The sequence below is a fragment of the Salvelinus fontinalis genome, unplaced genomic scaffold, assembly GCF_029448725.1.
Source record: "Salvelinus fontinalis isolate EN_2023a unplaced genomic scaffold, ASM2944872v1 scaffold_0890, whole genome shotgun sequence".
Lineage (NCBI taxonomy): Eukaryota > Metazoa > Chordata > Actinopteri > Salmoniformes > Salmonidae > Salvelinus > Salvelinus fontinalis.
This window is the reverse complement of record NW_026601099.1, coordinates 1,163-16,385: the sequence shown is the minus strand read 5'-3', so window position 1 is coordinate 16,385 and position 15,223 is coordinate 1,163. Positions and strand designations below refer to the sequence as shown.

Sequence of the window (15,223 nt, the reverse complement as noted above, 5' to 3'; positions counted from 1 at the left end):
ACCATGACTATATCCAACCCAACTACATGTGTTTCCACTATCATGTATCCTACCATGACTATATCCAACCCAACTACATGTGTTTCCACTATCATGTATCCTACCATGACTATATCCAACCCAACTACATGTGTTTCCACTATCATGTATCCTACCATGACTATATCCAACCCAACTACATGTGTTTCCACTATCATGTATCCTACCATGACTATCCAACGCAGCTCCATGTGTTGCCACTATCATGTATCCTACCATGACTATCCAACCCAGCTCCATGTGTTGCCACTATCATGTATCCTACCATGACTATCCAACGCAGCTCCATGTGTTGCCACTATCATGTATCCTACCATGACTATCCAACCCAGCTCCATGTGTTGCCACTATCATGTATCCTACCATGACTATATCCAACCCAACTCCATGTGTTGCCACTATCATGTATCCTACCATGACTATATCCAACCCAACTCCATGTGTTGCCACTATCATGTATCCTACCATGACTATATCCAACCCAACTCCATGTGTTGCCACTATCATGTATCCTACTTGGCTGAAGCTTTGATCCAGTGGAAGAAGTATTGAGGAGCAGGGAGGTTAAAGGTCACTTCAGGATACAGCTGTTACTCTACACTATCCCTAGATAATCCAGTAATGAGAGAAAATATATAGAATATTTAGGGCCCTATAACATCTCTATCTATATATAACATCTGTATGAAATCCGTTTTCTTTTCTTTTTTTTACCTAATTCCATTTTCTCCGTTTAGTTTTTCCAGGTTTCTGATGTCCCTGTTTTTCTGTTTTTCTCTCTAAATCACACTGTTAATAGAAAAACAACAACATTAGATGTTCTAAGTCCACAACAATACTCAAACCACATCAGGAGACCACTTTTGAAGTCTGAGAAAAATCTAAGAAATGTTCATTTTTGTGTGTAGATACCCTTTAATGTTAGTGGCACCAGCAAGAGCCTTGCTTGATTGGTGGTGTCTCTGTAGCACACATGTGATTGCAGAGTCTGCTGAACAAATCACAACTGGATTGATGCAAATAATCATGATATCATTCTGCCAGGTAGGCATAGACTACTTTGTAGTTAACATTTAATTGACAAGGTTTTTGGGAAAGCTTTTCCATCAACCAGAAGATGGTTGTCATTAGCATAATCGCCCAACAGCTAAACATAATGGTAGACAAATGCACTCAGACAGGGGCATTTCTGGGATTTTCCTCTTCAGAAAGTTGAAGGAAAATACAAATCACTTAGGCTAATTTAGACGACTTGCAGGCAGTGGGTTCAGAATAACTATGACATAAAAATGAAAACTCTTCAATCTGTCACCTAATCCTCCCTAATGGGCAGGTCAGCCCTGGAGTAAAGTATTGGCTGTAAGAAGTAAGAGAAAACATAACATCTGTTTATTTATTTATTATTAGCTCTCATGACATTGCTTGCAAGAATAAGCATTGTAATTAATATTTTTCCAATCTGCGTTACCCACTCCAGTCAGCAGATGGCGATTTGAGTCTTTCAGGTGATGTTGCTTGCGTGACGTATATTCTAGTGGACGGAACTGGAGGCTTCTTCAACAGCGACAAAAGGCTTCTGATTCAACCAACGTGGTGGTTTGCTAGCGAACATTAAACCGCTTTAGACCAATCTTGTGTATTTTACTCTTAGTATTTTGAATATAATTCTGTTTAGTTATGTACTAGTTCATTTAAACGTAATTTGCTTGTTAAATTAGCAAATGTGGTAAATTGATAATGCACTAGGCTAATCGACCGGAGCATGAGTTCACTAAGCTCGACGGAGAAAGAAGCTCTGATGAAAGGAGAGAAAGAAGCTCTGATGAAAGGAGAGGAAGAAGCTTTCAGCTTGAAAAAGGAGGAAGAGGAAGCTATCACATTGAAAGAAGAAGAGGATGATATTACAGTGAAAGGGGAAGATGGGAAAGAGGTTGTCAAAGTGGAAGAGGAGGAGGTAGAAGCTTTCAGAATCAAAAAGGATGAAGATGCCATAACATTGAAAGAAGAGAATGTAGTGAAAGAAGAGGAAGAACCTTTTAGAGTAAAAGAGGAAGAGGAGGCTATCTCAATAAAAGAGGAGGAAGACGTTTTGGGAGTGAAAAAGGAGGCTGAAGATCGGATTAGAAACAGTGAGTACTGTCTTAAAAACAGGGGCACTGTGAAGTTCTTGATTTAATGTATTGTTTTAACTGGGCATTCTAAATCAAATCAAATGTATTTATATAGCCCTTTGTACATCAGCTGATATCTCAAAGTGCTGTACAGAAACCCAGCCTAAAACCCCAAACAGCAAGCAATGCAGGTGTAGAAGCACGGTGGCTAGGAAAAACTCCCTAGAAAGGCCAAAACCTAGGATGAAACCTAGAGAGGAACCAAGCTGTGAGGGGTGGCCAGTCCTCTTCTGGCTGTGCCGGGTGGAGATTATAACAGAACATGGCCAAGATGTTCAAATGTTCATAAATGACCACAGTAGTTGTCGAGGGTGCAGCACCTCGGGAGTAAATGTCAGTTTGCTTTTCATAGCCGATCATTAAGAGTATCTCTACCGCTCCTGCGGTCTCTAGAGAGTTGAAAACAGCAGGTCTGGGACAGGTAGCACGTCCGGTGAACAGGTCAGGGTTCCATAGCCGCAGGCAGAACAGTTGAAACTGGAGCAGCAGCACGGCCAGGTGGACTGGGGACAGCAAGGAGTCATCATGTCAGGTCGTCCTGAGGCATGGTCTTCCGAGAGAGAAAGAGAGAATTAGAGAGAGCATACTTAAATTCACACAGGACACCGGATAAGACAGAAGTACTCCAGATATAACAAACTGACCCTAGCCCCCCGACACATAAGCTAATGCAGCATAAATACTGGAGGCTGAGACAGGAAGGGTCAGGAGACACTGTGGCCCCATCCGATGATACCCCCGGACAGGGCCAAACAGGAAGGATATAACCCCACCCACATTCCCAAGGCACAGCCCCCACACCACTAGAGGGATATCTTTAACCACCAACTTACCATCCTGAGACAAGGCCGAGTATAGCCCACAAAGATCTCCGCCACGGCACAACCCAAGGGGGAGCGCCAACCCAGACAGGAAGATCACGTCAGTGACTCAACCCACTCAAGTGACGCACCCCTCCTAGGGACGGCATGAAAGAGCACCAGTAAGCCAGTGACTCAGCACCTGTAATAGGCTTAGAGGCAGAGAATCCCAGTGGAGAGAATTGGAATTGACCCTATACATTTGCAACACAAACAATATTTGACAAAATCATGATGAAAAGGACCATTTTAAACATATTCATGCCTCTTGATTGTAATAGATGGTCATACGTTTACGTCTGTTTGCTGTTCTCGTTCACACAGGAGAGAGACGTGACTATCGTGGATCCTTTGGGGAGCCTCAACAACATCCTGATGCTGACAAGTCAGAGAAGAATCTCTCCAGATCAGAACACCAGATGGTACAGCTTGGTCTGGTCTAGCATACAGTTTGCTCTATCGGGGTCTGGGCTGGGTTTCTGTAAAGCACTTCATGACAACAATGACATCAGCATCCATAATGATATGTGTCTGTGTCCCCTCTTTATGGTTACCAGGACAACGCTAGCCCTTCCTCCCTCCCGGAGTCCCCGTGTCATGCCTCTCCCGGTAGCGCAGTACTGCTGGGTATGAAGAGGTTGTCTGTGCTGCTGGTGGACTGCAGGAAAACAACGGGGCTGAGTGGAACTGTGAGAGGAGAAGAGAAGAAAGGATCAGATTTGACACATCAAAGTAAGTGCTGCAGTTTAGTTTGAACAAATACAATAGATCTGCCCACTGGTATCTGTTACCAGGACAACCAGCAGAGTTCTGTTAGTTGACAGGAAGATAGACTGGTATCTGTTACCAGGACAACCAGCAGAGTTATGTTAGTTGACAGGAAGATAGACTGGTGGATATGGATGTTATGAATATCATAACACTGAAAAAGGATTCTGCCAATGAAAAGAGAGAAACCAATAGACCATATAAAACCTTGATGAAAGTTAGCTTTAGAGAGAAAGTTAAAAGATGATCCAATGTAAGATGCTTGTTTTACAAAAACTTTTCCTAAAAACATTATAGATGTTACATTGCCTGTCCCAGTCAACCCCCCTATCTTTACAAGACTGTAGAACAGGCAAACTAAACTCCAGACACTGTTAATTAATTAACTAATACTGGAGGAAAGCTGTGATCAGGCTGCCCACTCAAGAGAAAGCTTCAAACTGTAACCAGTGCCTACAACCTGGTTCAGGTTATCAGTCAACCATGTTTTGATCATATCTTTACTAATGTTGCAGAAATGTGTTTTAAAGCAGTTTCCAGATCCATCAGATGTAGTGATCACAATATAGTAGCCATGTCTAGGAAAACCACAGTTCCAAAGGCTGGGCCTAATATTGTGTAAAATAGTTCATACAATAAGTTTTGTAGTGATTCCTATGTTGTTGATGTAAATAATATTTTTTGGTCCGTGGTGTGTAATGATTAGCAACCAGACGCTGCCCTTGACACATTTAAGAAATTGCTTATCCCAGTTACTAATAAGCATGTACCCATTAAGAATATTACTGTAATCACTGTTAAATCCACGTGGATTGATGAGGAGTTTAAAAAAATGGTATGATTAAGAGGCTAAAGCGATGGCAAATAGGTCTGGCTGTATAACTGATTGGCAAACGTATTGCAAATTGAGAAATCACGTGACAAAAAAAAAGAAGAAGAAACTACACTATAAAACAGATAAATGACATGAAGAATGATAGTAAAAAAATGGAGCATCTTCAATTAAATTTTGGGCAAAAAAATCAACAATGACATGTCACCGGCGTCTGACAACGTGGATGGAAAATTGAGGACAATAGCGGCCGATATTGCCACTCCTATTTGCCTTGTCTTTAATTTAAGCCTACTAGAAAGTGTGTGCCCTCAGGCCTGGAGGGAAGCTAAAGACATTCCACTACCCAAGAATAGTAAAGCTCCCTTTGGTCGGCTATTTAGGCCAGTAATCAGCCTATTACCAACCCTTACATTTTTGGGAAAAAATAGTTTGGCCAGATACAATGCTATTTTACAGTAAACAAATTGAGACTTTCAGCTTATAGGGAAGGACATTCAATAAGCACAGCACTTAAAAATGACTGATTGGCTGAGAGAAGTTGATGATGATGATAGAAATATTGTTGGGGCTGTTTTGTTAGACTTCAGTGCGGCTTTTGACATTATCGATCGTAGTCTGCTGCTGAAAAAGACGTATGGCCTTACACCCCCTGCTATATTGTGGATACATTTTTTAATAATATATTTTAAAATGTAACCTTTATTTAACTAGGCAAGTCAGTTAAGAACAAATTCTTATTTTCAATGACGGCCTAGGAACAGTGAACAGCCTTGTTCAGGGGCAGAACAACAGAGTTTTACCTTGTCAGCTCGGGAATCCAACAATCTTTCGGTTACTGGCTCGGGGATTCGATCCAGCAACCTTTTGGTTACTGGCCTAACGCTCTAACCACTAGGCTACCTGCCGCCCCAGAGCTACCTGTCTAACAGAACACAGAGAGTGTTCTTTAATGGAAGCCTGTACAACAAAATCAGTAGAATCAGGAATTCTACAGGGCAGCTGTTTGGCACCTGCTTGTTTCAATCTTTACCAACGACATGCCAACGACATTTGAGTAAAGCCAGTGTGTCTATATGCGGACGACTCAACACTGTACACGTCAGCTACCACGGCAACTGAAATGACTGCAACACTTAACATAGAGCTGCAGTTAGTTTCAGAATGGGTGGCAAGGAATAGTTAGTTAGTCCTAAATATTTCAGATTACCTTCAGTTACATGGCCTACTATGCTAATTCTGTAGCGGTATTGTTAGAGGGGGTTAAAGAAAGATTTTGTTGGTGCGCCTGGCAGGTATTAACCCTAGTTATTAAAGTTAGTTATTACTTAGTATAACATTATTATTAAATATTATTACAACCGAAAGGATAAGAGTACAATAGATAGAGTAGCGCTTCCAGACACATTCTAAACATGATGGAGTCATAAAGGAGGACTGTAGCATCTAATGATGAAACATTATGGAGTCTTAAAGGAGGACTGGAGCATCTAATGATAAAACATTATGGAGTCTTAAAGGAGGACTGTAGCATCTAATGATGAAACATTATGGAGTCTTAGAGGACTGTAGCATCTAATGATGAGACATAATGGAGTCTTAAAGGAGGCCTGTAGCATCTAATGATAAACATTATGGAGTCTTAAAGGAGGACTGTAGCATCTAATAATTAAACATTATGGAGTCTTAAAGGAGGACTGTAGCATCTAATGATGACACATGGAGTATTAAAGGAGAGCTGTAGCATGGAGTCTTACAGGAGGACTGTAGCATCATGAGGTAGTCACCTGTAATGCATTTCAATTAACATGTGTGCCTTTTTAGAAGTTATAGTGTGGAATTCCTTTCCTTAAAACCTGTTTGGGATAGGGGGCAGTATTTTCACATCCTGGTTGAAAGCGTACCCAAAGTAAACTGCCTACTACTCAGGCCCAGAAGCTAGGATATGCATATAATTGGTAGATGTGGATAGAACACACTCTAACGTTTCTAAAACTGTTAAAATGATGTCTGTGAGTATAACAGAACTTATTTTGCAGGTGAAACCCCAAGGACAAACCATCCAGGAGGATGTTTGTTTTGTTGAGTTGACTCTGTTTTCAATTGGTTTTGTGTGGCACTTTTCTGTGGCACTTGGTTTCAGTTCCTATTGCTTCCAGTAGATGTCAACAGTCTTTAGAAATTGGTTGATTTTTTTCTTAAGAGAAATGAAGAAGTACGGCTATTCAGAACGAGGGTCCAGCCTGGTGCTCTCTAATGTTTTGATGCGCGCTCCAGGTCACATGCTTCACGTTGTTTTTATCCGGTATTGAACACAATTTATCCCATCTTAAATTTTAGCGATTATTTACCTTTTAAAATACCTGAAGTGTGATTAGGAAAGTTGTTTGAAATGTTTGGACAGCGTTTACAGGTAACTTATTAGATATTTTGTAGTCATGTTGGGCGAGTTGAAACCGGTGTTCCAAATAAATGGACATTTTGGAGATATAACGACGGAACTAATCAAACAAAAGGACCATTTGTGATGTTTGTGGCCTGCTGGAGGTCATTTTGCAGGGCTCTGGCAGTGCACCTCCTTGCACAAAGGCGGAGGTAGCGGTCCTGCTGCTGGGTTGTTGCCCTCCTACAGCCTCCTCCACGTCTCCTGATGTAATGGCCTGTCTCCTGGTAGCGCCTCCATGCTCTGGACACTACGCTGACAGACACAGCAAACCTTTTTGCCACAGCTCGCATTGATGTGCCATCCTGGATGAACTGCACTACCTGAGCTACTTGTGTGGGTTGTAGACTCCGTCTCATGCTTCTACTAGAGTGAGAGCACCGCCAGCATTCAAAAGTGACCAAAACATCAGCCAGGAAGCATAGGAACTGAGAAGTGGTCTGTGGTCACCACCTGCAGAATCACTCCTTTTTTGGGGGTGTCTTGCTAATTGCCTATAATTTCCTCCTTTTGTCTATTCCATTTGCACAACAGCATGTGAAATGTATTGTCAATCAGTGTTGCTTCCTAAGTGGACAGTTTGATTTCACAGAAGTGTGATTGACTTGGAGTTACATTGTGTTGTTTAAGTGTTCCCTTTATTTTTTTGAGCAGTGTATTTAGAACCACCTGCTGATAGGAATCCAGCGATGTTCGTGTCATAGAACTGTCTAGTTTTTTGTGTTCTGACTTGTAAAACAGGATGAATAAAATAAGTAATGTAAACATATCAGTAATTACCAGGATGCTCTACAACATTTTTTTTTTAATCACTCAAAGATTGTTAAATGGCCTCAGGTTATTGAGAGATCTGATTCAGGATTTACCCTCGTAGCAAGGTTGTTTTATCATGTCGAGGTTTCATTCAGGTCTCTATTTTTTTTTTAAACACTGTCTTTGGCAGGAGAAAGACCAGACTCAGAGGAACCAGAGCCAGGGACGTCCAAACCAGCAAGACGACACCAGTGCTCCCACTGTAGAAAGGGTTGTAACCGGTTATGGGACCTGAAACAACATGAGAGAATACACACACGGGAGAAGCCTTACCACTGCCCCCAGTGTGGAAAGGGTTTTAAATGTATAGCACACCTGAAAAACCATGAGAGAATCCACACAGGGGAGAAGCCTTACCACTGCCCCCAGTGTGGAAAGTGTTTTAAATTTATAGCACACCTGAAAAAACATGAGAGAATCCACACAGGGGAGAAGCCTTGCCACTGCTCCCAGTGTGGAAAGTGTTTTAACCGGCCTGCGAAGCTGAAACAGCATGAGAGAATACACACAGGGGAGAAGCCTTACCACTGCTCCCAGTGCGGAAAGAGTTTTACCAAATTAGGGAACCTGAAAAACCATGAGAGAATACACACAGGGGAGAAGCCTTACAACTGCTCCCAGTGTGGAAAGTGGTTTAACCGGCCTGCGAAGCTGAAACGGCATGAGAGAATACACACAGGGGAGAAGCCTTACAACTGCTCCCAGTGTGGAAAGTGTTTTAACCAGTTAGGGAACCTGAAACAACATGAGAAAAGCCACACAGGGGAGAAGCCTTACAACTGCTCCCAGTGTGGAAAGGGTTTCAGCCGGCCTGCGGATCTGAAACGGCATGAGAGAATACATACACGGGAGAAGCCTTAACACTGCTCCCAGTGTGGAAAGTGTTTTAACAAGTTAGGGAATCTGAAACAACATGAGAATACACACAGGGGAGAAGCCTTACAACTGCTCCCAGTGTGGAAAGGGTTTCAGCCGGCCTGCGGATCTGAAACGGCATGAGAGAATACATACACGGGAGAAGCCTTAACACTGCTCCCAGTGTGGAAAGTGTTTTAACAAGTTAGGGAATCTGAAACAACATGAGAATACACACAGGGGAGAAGCCTTACCGCTGCTCCCAGTGTGGAAAGTGTTTTAACCAGTTAGGGAATCTGAAACAACATGAGAATACACACAGGGGAGAAGCCTTACCGCTGCTCCCAGTGTGGAAAGTGTTTTAACCAGTTAGGGAACCTGAAAGAACACGAGAATACACACAGGTGAGAACCATTACCACTGCTCCCAGTGTGGAAAGTTTTTCAGCCGGTCAGGGGAGCTGAAACGTCACGAGAGAATACACACAGGGGAGAAGCCTTGCCATTGCTCCCAATGTGGAAAGTGTTTCAACCAGCTGGGGGAGCTGAAATGGCATGAGAGAATACACACAGGGGACTTGCTGTCTTATATTGTTGACTGATAATGATTACCTGTTTTTACCATATGAACTTGAATTGTACAAAGTATACTAAAACATATATTTGTATGTTTTTATTAGAAAACATGAATTGAATATGGAGTTTGAATAGAGAGTAGGTCAGATTCTTTCTGTTTTAAATGGTCTTTTTTTAAACTCTGTGTTTGTGTTTATCTGTGTGTCATTCCTCCAGCACTGCAGATAATCAAGTGATATTTGGATGTGATGCATTTGTTCCGTTGTTTACATTTGCAATGTTGGCCCACTGATGATTTAATGAAATGAAAATGTTCACAGACTCTGTAATGCAAAATGTAAATTGTATGTGTCCACATATCTGAGTATGTGACTTGTGGTGGATGAATCAGAATTAGTTGGGTAACATAGATAATTAAGATGTCTTATCTGCATAATATGCTGATGTGATATACTTGTTATTAGAATGTATCCCTTCGGACTCTGGTGTTGGCAGTTGCACTTCTTCCCTCAGCTGGGGCTCAGTCACCTGGGGCCCAGAGAGGGGAGAGGTCAGGCTTGTCTTTCACATGTCCCTGGTGCTATGCAGAATATCAGGAAGGGAAGAGGACAGGAGGGAACATTGTCTTCATATGTGAATGTATCTGTTAAACTATGTGAAGGGATGGTGTGATTAATGGGGAACCAATTACTGGTTTCCACAATGTCTGTGCGCAAGTCACTCTCTCCTTTGGCATTGGGGGGAGGTGTATGGCAGTGTCGGGAACCATTGTATGTCTTCTCTGATGTTGCACTTATCCTGGGATAGTGTATGACCTAGAGGCTCACTCCCCTCAGTGAGTTTGTCCAGGAGTGGGGTCAAGAAGGGGTTTTACTTGAGATGGGAGTATCTAGAGTTGACAATTGAGTTATGCCATTGGATGAGTTGGTGTTTTTGTGCAATGAAGTACCAGGAAAGAGATTAGAACCTCGTCTTAGGGACCAAACTGAATGATAAATTATAGCGAATGCTATCTGGCTACAGGATACTCCTTTCTCATTATAAAGTCTCACTTTGTAAACTGTTCCTAATATCTGTGGTTTATGTCGACTAGGGGGTGGATCTTTGCTATAAAAGATCTCAGTAGCCATTGTGTTGCCACTCTCAACGGTTCATTAGAAATAGTGAATTGTTGAAAGTCATTGCAAAGATCTTATTATTAAAGATGTCGTTTAAGTATAACTCTGATTGGTGTGTGAAGTTTTTAAGTATAACTCTGATTGGTGTGTGAACTTTGTCTCTCCTCATTTGGTAATACAGAAATTAACCACCACAGACTAACCTTGTGAAACTGTCCTATTATAATCTCCTGTTCCTGGGAGTATCATCCTGCGTTGCAAACCAGCTGCACCTGTGTCCTTGTATGAATAAAGTCCCTCCCAGGAACAGGAAACTATAAAGATATGTGCTCATCACCCAATGCTTCAGGAATTCAGACTGTCTACACTGTGCTGTGTAACTGTTATTCTCTCTGAGCTCAGAAATAAAGAATCTTGGTTTGACTTGGACACCAGCAGATCCTTATTTTATAATATCCACCACAACTCTCCCACGGATTGCTGTTTATCATTGTCTCAATGACGAGTTCTTTGTTTTATTTTCCTGGGGTCATTTACAAACCTCCCACTGGTTGAATAAACTTTGTTTCCACGGCATTTCAACAAAACAAAACCATGTGATGATGTTTGATTAATGTGGAAAACTGATTGGATTTGTAAAAAGCCATGAACATCAGGTATTTTTAATTTTTCACGAACTGGCAACCTAAATCCAATGGCAGGTGACATTTTGTGTTGATTTCATGTTGAATTCACTTTTGTTGACGAATCAAAGAAATGTAAATAGAAACTAGATGTTGAGCTGACGTCTGTGCCCAGTGGGCTGGTTTGAATACGTGGCAGGTGTTGGATCAATATCCACCTTCGTTGCTAAGTTTCCATGCAATTTGCGCCAGATTTCCATGTGAATATTCTCAAATCTGCATAAAACAATATACACATTTTCCCATCAGAAATGTTTGCCTCAAACAGACTTATTGCGGATAAAAGGCTTTGCGTTATGACGTAGTGCACAAGAAGAATAACGTTTGCTGTTAAATTCCCATGTACCGAAAGAAAAATACAAGTTAAATTGGTTTCCATCACATTTTCAACTCCCCTGATGGTTTTAAAACTTGTGTAAAATAGAAAACGTGCTCTTGTCCCGTGCACTGTAGTCAACAGCTCACATATACAGTGATGGTAGGCTACCTACATGATGAGATTATAATGGATGAGAGAGATATTATTTTATTTGTCAAATGGCAGCCAAGCATCAATCATCATGTCACCAGAATAAGACCCTCAAAATGTATTGGAAAGGAGCATCAAGCTCATCACATGAAGTTTCACCACCCTGTGAAGTTCATAACTTATTTTGTCTGCCTAATAAACTGCATGGTTTCCCAAGTCGTAGAGGGAGGACCACACAACATATCATCACGTACGTGACTCCAAGTTAAAACAGATGTGATGCTTAGTATATAAATATTTGTGGATAAATGAGTTTCCACCGCCGTTTCTTGCTCATACATTTTTACTGACACAAAAAGACCCCACCATGTCAAACAAACTAACAAATTGTCTATCTGCATTAATAAAAGTGTACAGGCATATCCTGTTTCCTTCATCCCGGTCATTACTTTTGAAATGGTTGGATCAATATCCACCTTCATGATATGGATGAAGCCTGATTTGGAATGTCTGAGTAGTTCTATCTGATGTCATAATACACCCCTCTGATAATCAAGTGATATTTAGAATGTCTGAGTAGTTCTATCTGATGTCATAATACACTCTGATAGTGATCCATTCGCTCCATTGTTTCCATGTCAGTTGGTTTCCCACTCTGATGATTTATATCTGACAGAGGGGCTTTAAAGGAATAGTATGGTCACATTTACAGGTTGTGGCTCAGTATTCTTAGTATGATGTGAAAAAAGAATAATCAACTATTTATTGATAATGTATATTCCTATTCAGCTTCTACATCTGCATAGAGGCAAACAGTATCTTAAAGTTGATTAAATATATATATATATATATAAATTGTACACTTCTATTTTCACAATTTGAATTATTATTCATCAAAAACTATACCAACAATACACTGCAGCTTTGACGTCAAGAAGAGATTGGGCTGATGGGTGTTGGTGCTACTATACAGGTAAGGCTGTCCAATATGAATGTTCAATACACACAATAGGTTGATCAGTAGCCAGTTAGCTAGCTGCTACAGTCCAATATGAATGTTCAATACACACAATAGGTTGATCAGTAGCCAGTTAGCTAGCTGCTACAGTCCAATATGAATGTTCAATACACACAATAGGTTGACTGTTGACCAATATGAATGTTCATCATGAGGGAAAAATAAAGGTGGGCTCTCCTGTCAACATGGGGCTCCTGCTGCAGGTAGCCTAGTGGTTACTAGTGTTGGGCCAGTAACCGAAAGATCTCTGGTTTGAATCCCAAAGACATCTAGGTGAAAAATCTGTCAATTTGCCCTTGAGGACACCAGCAGCAGGATCCTCATGTTTCTCCCATTCTTCTCTGCAGATCCTCTCAAACTCTTTCAGGTTGGATGGGGAGGGTCACTGCAAAGCTATTTTCAGGTCTCTCCAGAGATGTTAAATCGGGTTCAAATCCGAGCTCTGGCTGGTACCCTCAAGGACATTCAGAGACGTCTCCCAAAGCCACTCCTGCATTGTCTTGGCTTTGTGCGTAGGGTCGTTGTCCTATTGGAAGGTTAACCTTCGCCCCAGTCTGAGGTCCTGAGTGCTCTGGAGCAAGTTTTCAAAAAATATCGCTCTGTATTTTGCTCCGTTCATCTATCCCTCAATCCTGACGAGTCTCTCAGTCCATGCCGCTGAAAAACATCCCCACAGCATGATGCTGCCAACCCAATGCTCCACCGTAGGAATGGTGCCAGGTTTCCTCCAGACGTGACCCTTGGCATTCATCAGACCAGAGAATTTTGTTACTCATGGTCTGATAGTCCTTTAGGTGCCTTTTGGCAAACTCCAAGCTGGCTTTCATGTGCCTTTTACTGAGGAGTGGCTTCCGTCTGGCAACTCTACCATAAAGTCCTGCTTGGTGGAGTGATGCAGAGATGGTTGTCCTTCTGGAAGGTTCTCCCATCTCCACAGAGGAGCTCTGTCAGAGTGACCATTGGGTTCTTGGTCACCTCCCTGACCAAGGCCCTTCTCCCCCGATTGTTCAGTTTGGCCGGGCAGCCAGCAGTAGGAAAGGTCTTGGTGGTTTCAAACTTCTTCCTTTTAAGACGATGGGGACCTTCAGTGCTGCAGAAATGTTTTGGTACACTTCCCCAGATCTGGGCCGTGACACAATCCTGTCTCGAAAGGAGTATATCACATCAAATACAGGCTACTTAAAGTTCACGAGAGAAAACACATATGCTCGTACTCTTGTCTCATTTTTACAAAAATAGAATTGGGCTTTTGGTCATGCAATATTGTCTTTATATATATACACTGCTCAAAAAAATAAAGGGAACACTTAAACAACACAATGTAACTCCAAGTCAATCACACTTCTGTGAAATCAAACTGTCCACTTAGGAAGCAACACTGATTGACAATAAATTTCACATGCTGTTGTGCAAATGGAATAGACAAAAGGTGGAAATTATAGGCAATTAGCAAGACACCCCCAAAAAAGGAGTGATTCTGCAGGTGGTGACCACAGACCACTTCTCAGTTCCTATGCTTCCTGGCTGATGTTTTGGTCACTTCTGAATGCTGGCGGTGCTCTCACTCTAGTGGTAGCATGAGACGGAGTCTACAACCCACACAAGTGGCTCAGGTAGTGCAGTTCATCCAGGATGGCACATCAATGCGAGCTGTGGCAAAAAGGTTTGCTGTGTCTGTCAGCGTAGCTCTGGATAAGAGTGTCTGCTAAATGACTTAAATTTAAATGTAAATGTAGTGTCCAGAGCATGGAGGCGCTACCAGGAGAAAGGCCAGTACATCAGGAGACGTGGAGGAGGCCGTAGGAGGGCAACAACCCAGCAGCAGGACCGCTACCTCCGCCTTTGTGCAAGGAGGTGCACTGCCAGAGCCCTGCAAAATGACCTCCAGCAGGCCACAAATGTGCATGTGTCAGCATATGGTCTCACAAGGGGTCTGAGGATCTCATCTCGGTACCTATTGGCAGTCAGGCTACCTCTGGCGAGCACATGGAGGTTAGGGCTGTGCGGCCCCACAAAGAAATGCCACCCCACACCATGACTGACCCATCGCCAAACCGGTCATGCTGGAGGATGTTGCAGGCAGCAGAACGTTCTCCACGGCGTCTCCAGACTCTGTCACGTCTGTCACATGTGCTCATGTGCTCAGTGTGAACCTGCTTTCATCTGTGAAGAATACAGGGCGCCAGTGGCGAATTTGCCAATCTTGGTGTTCTCTAGCAAATGCCAAACGTCCTGTACGGTGTTGGGCTGTAAGCAAAACCCCCACCTGTGGACGTCGGGCCCTCATACCACCCTGACACATGCACATTTGTGTCCTGCTGGAGGTCATTTTGCAGGGCTCTGGCAGTGCCCCTCCTTGCACTAAGGCGGAGGTAGCGGTCCTGCTGCTGGGTTGTTGCCCTCCTACGGCCTCCTCCACGTCTCCTGATGTACTGGCCTGTCTCCTGGTAGCGCCTCCATGCTCTGGACACTACGCTGACAGACACAGCAAACCTTTTTGCCACAGCTCGCATTGATGTGCCATCCTGGATGAACTGCACTACCTGAGCCACTTGTGTGGGTTGTAGACTCCGTCTCAT

At 42.6% G+C, this 15,223-nt stretch overlaps 1 protein-coding gene across 1 annotated transcript; it reads left to right on the top strand.

The window, feature by feature from the left end:
• The first annotated feature begins 1,516 nt into the window (after positions 1–1,516).
• Positions 1,517–10,897, top strand: LOC129847597 (gastrula zinc finger protein XlCGF7.1-like). The gene is made up of 3 exons (XM_055915348.1): positions 1,517–2,168; positions 3,395–3,802; positions 8,057–10,897. The coding sequence occupies exons 2-3, from the start codon at positions 3,700–3,702 to the stop codon at positions 8,785–8,787; spliced, it is 834 nt and encodes a 277-aa protein (XP_055771323.1). The 5' UTR covers positions 1,517–2,168; positions 3,395–3,699; the 3' UTR covers positions 8,788–10,897.
• The last annotated feature ends 4,326 nt before the right edge of the window (positions 10,898–15,223 follow it).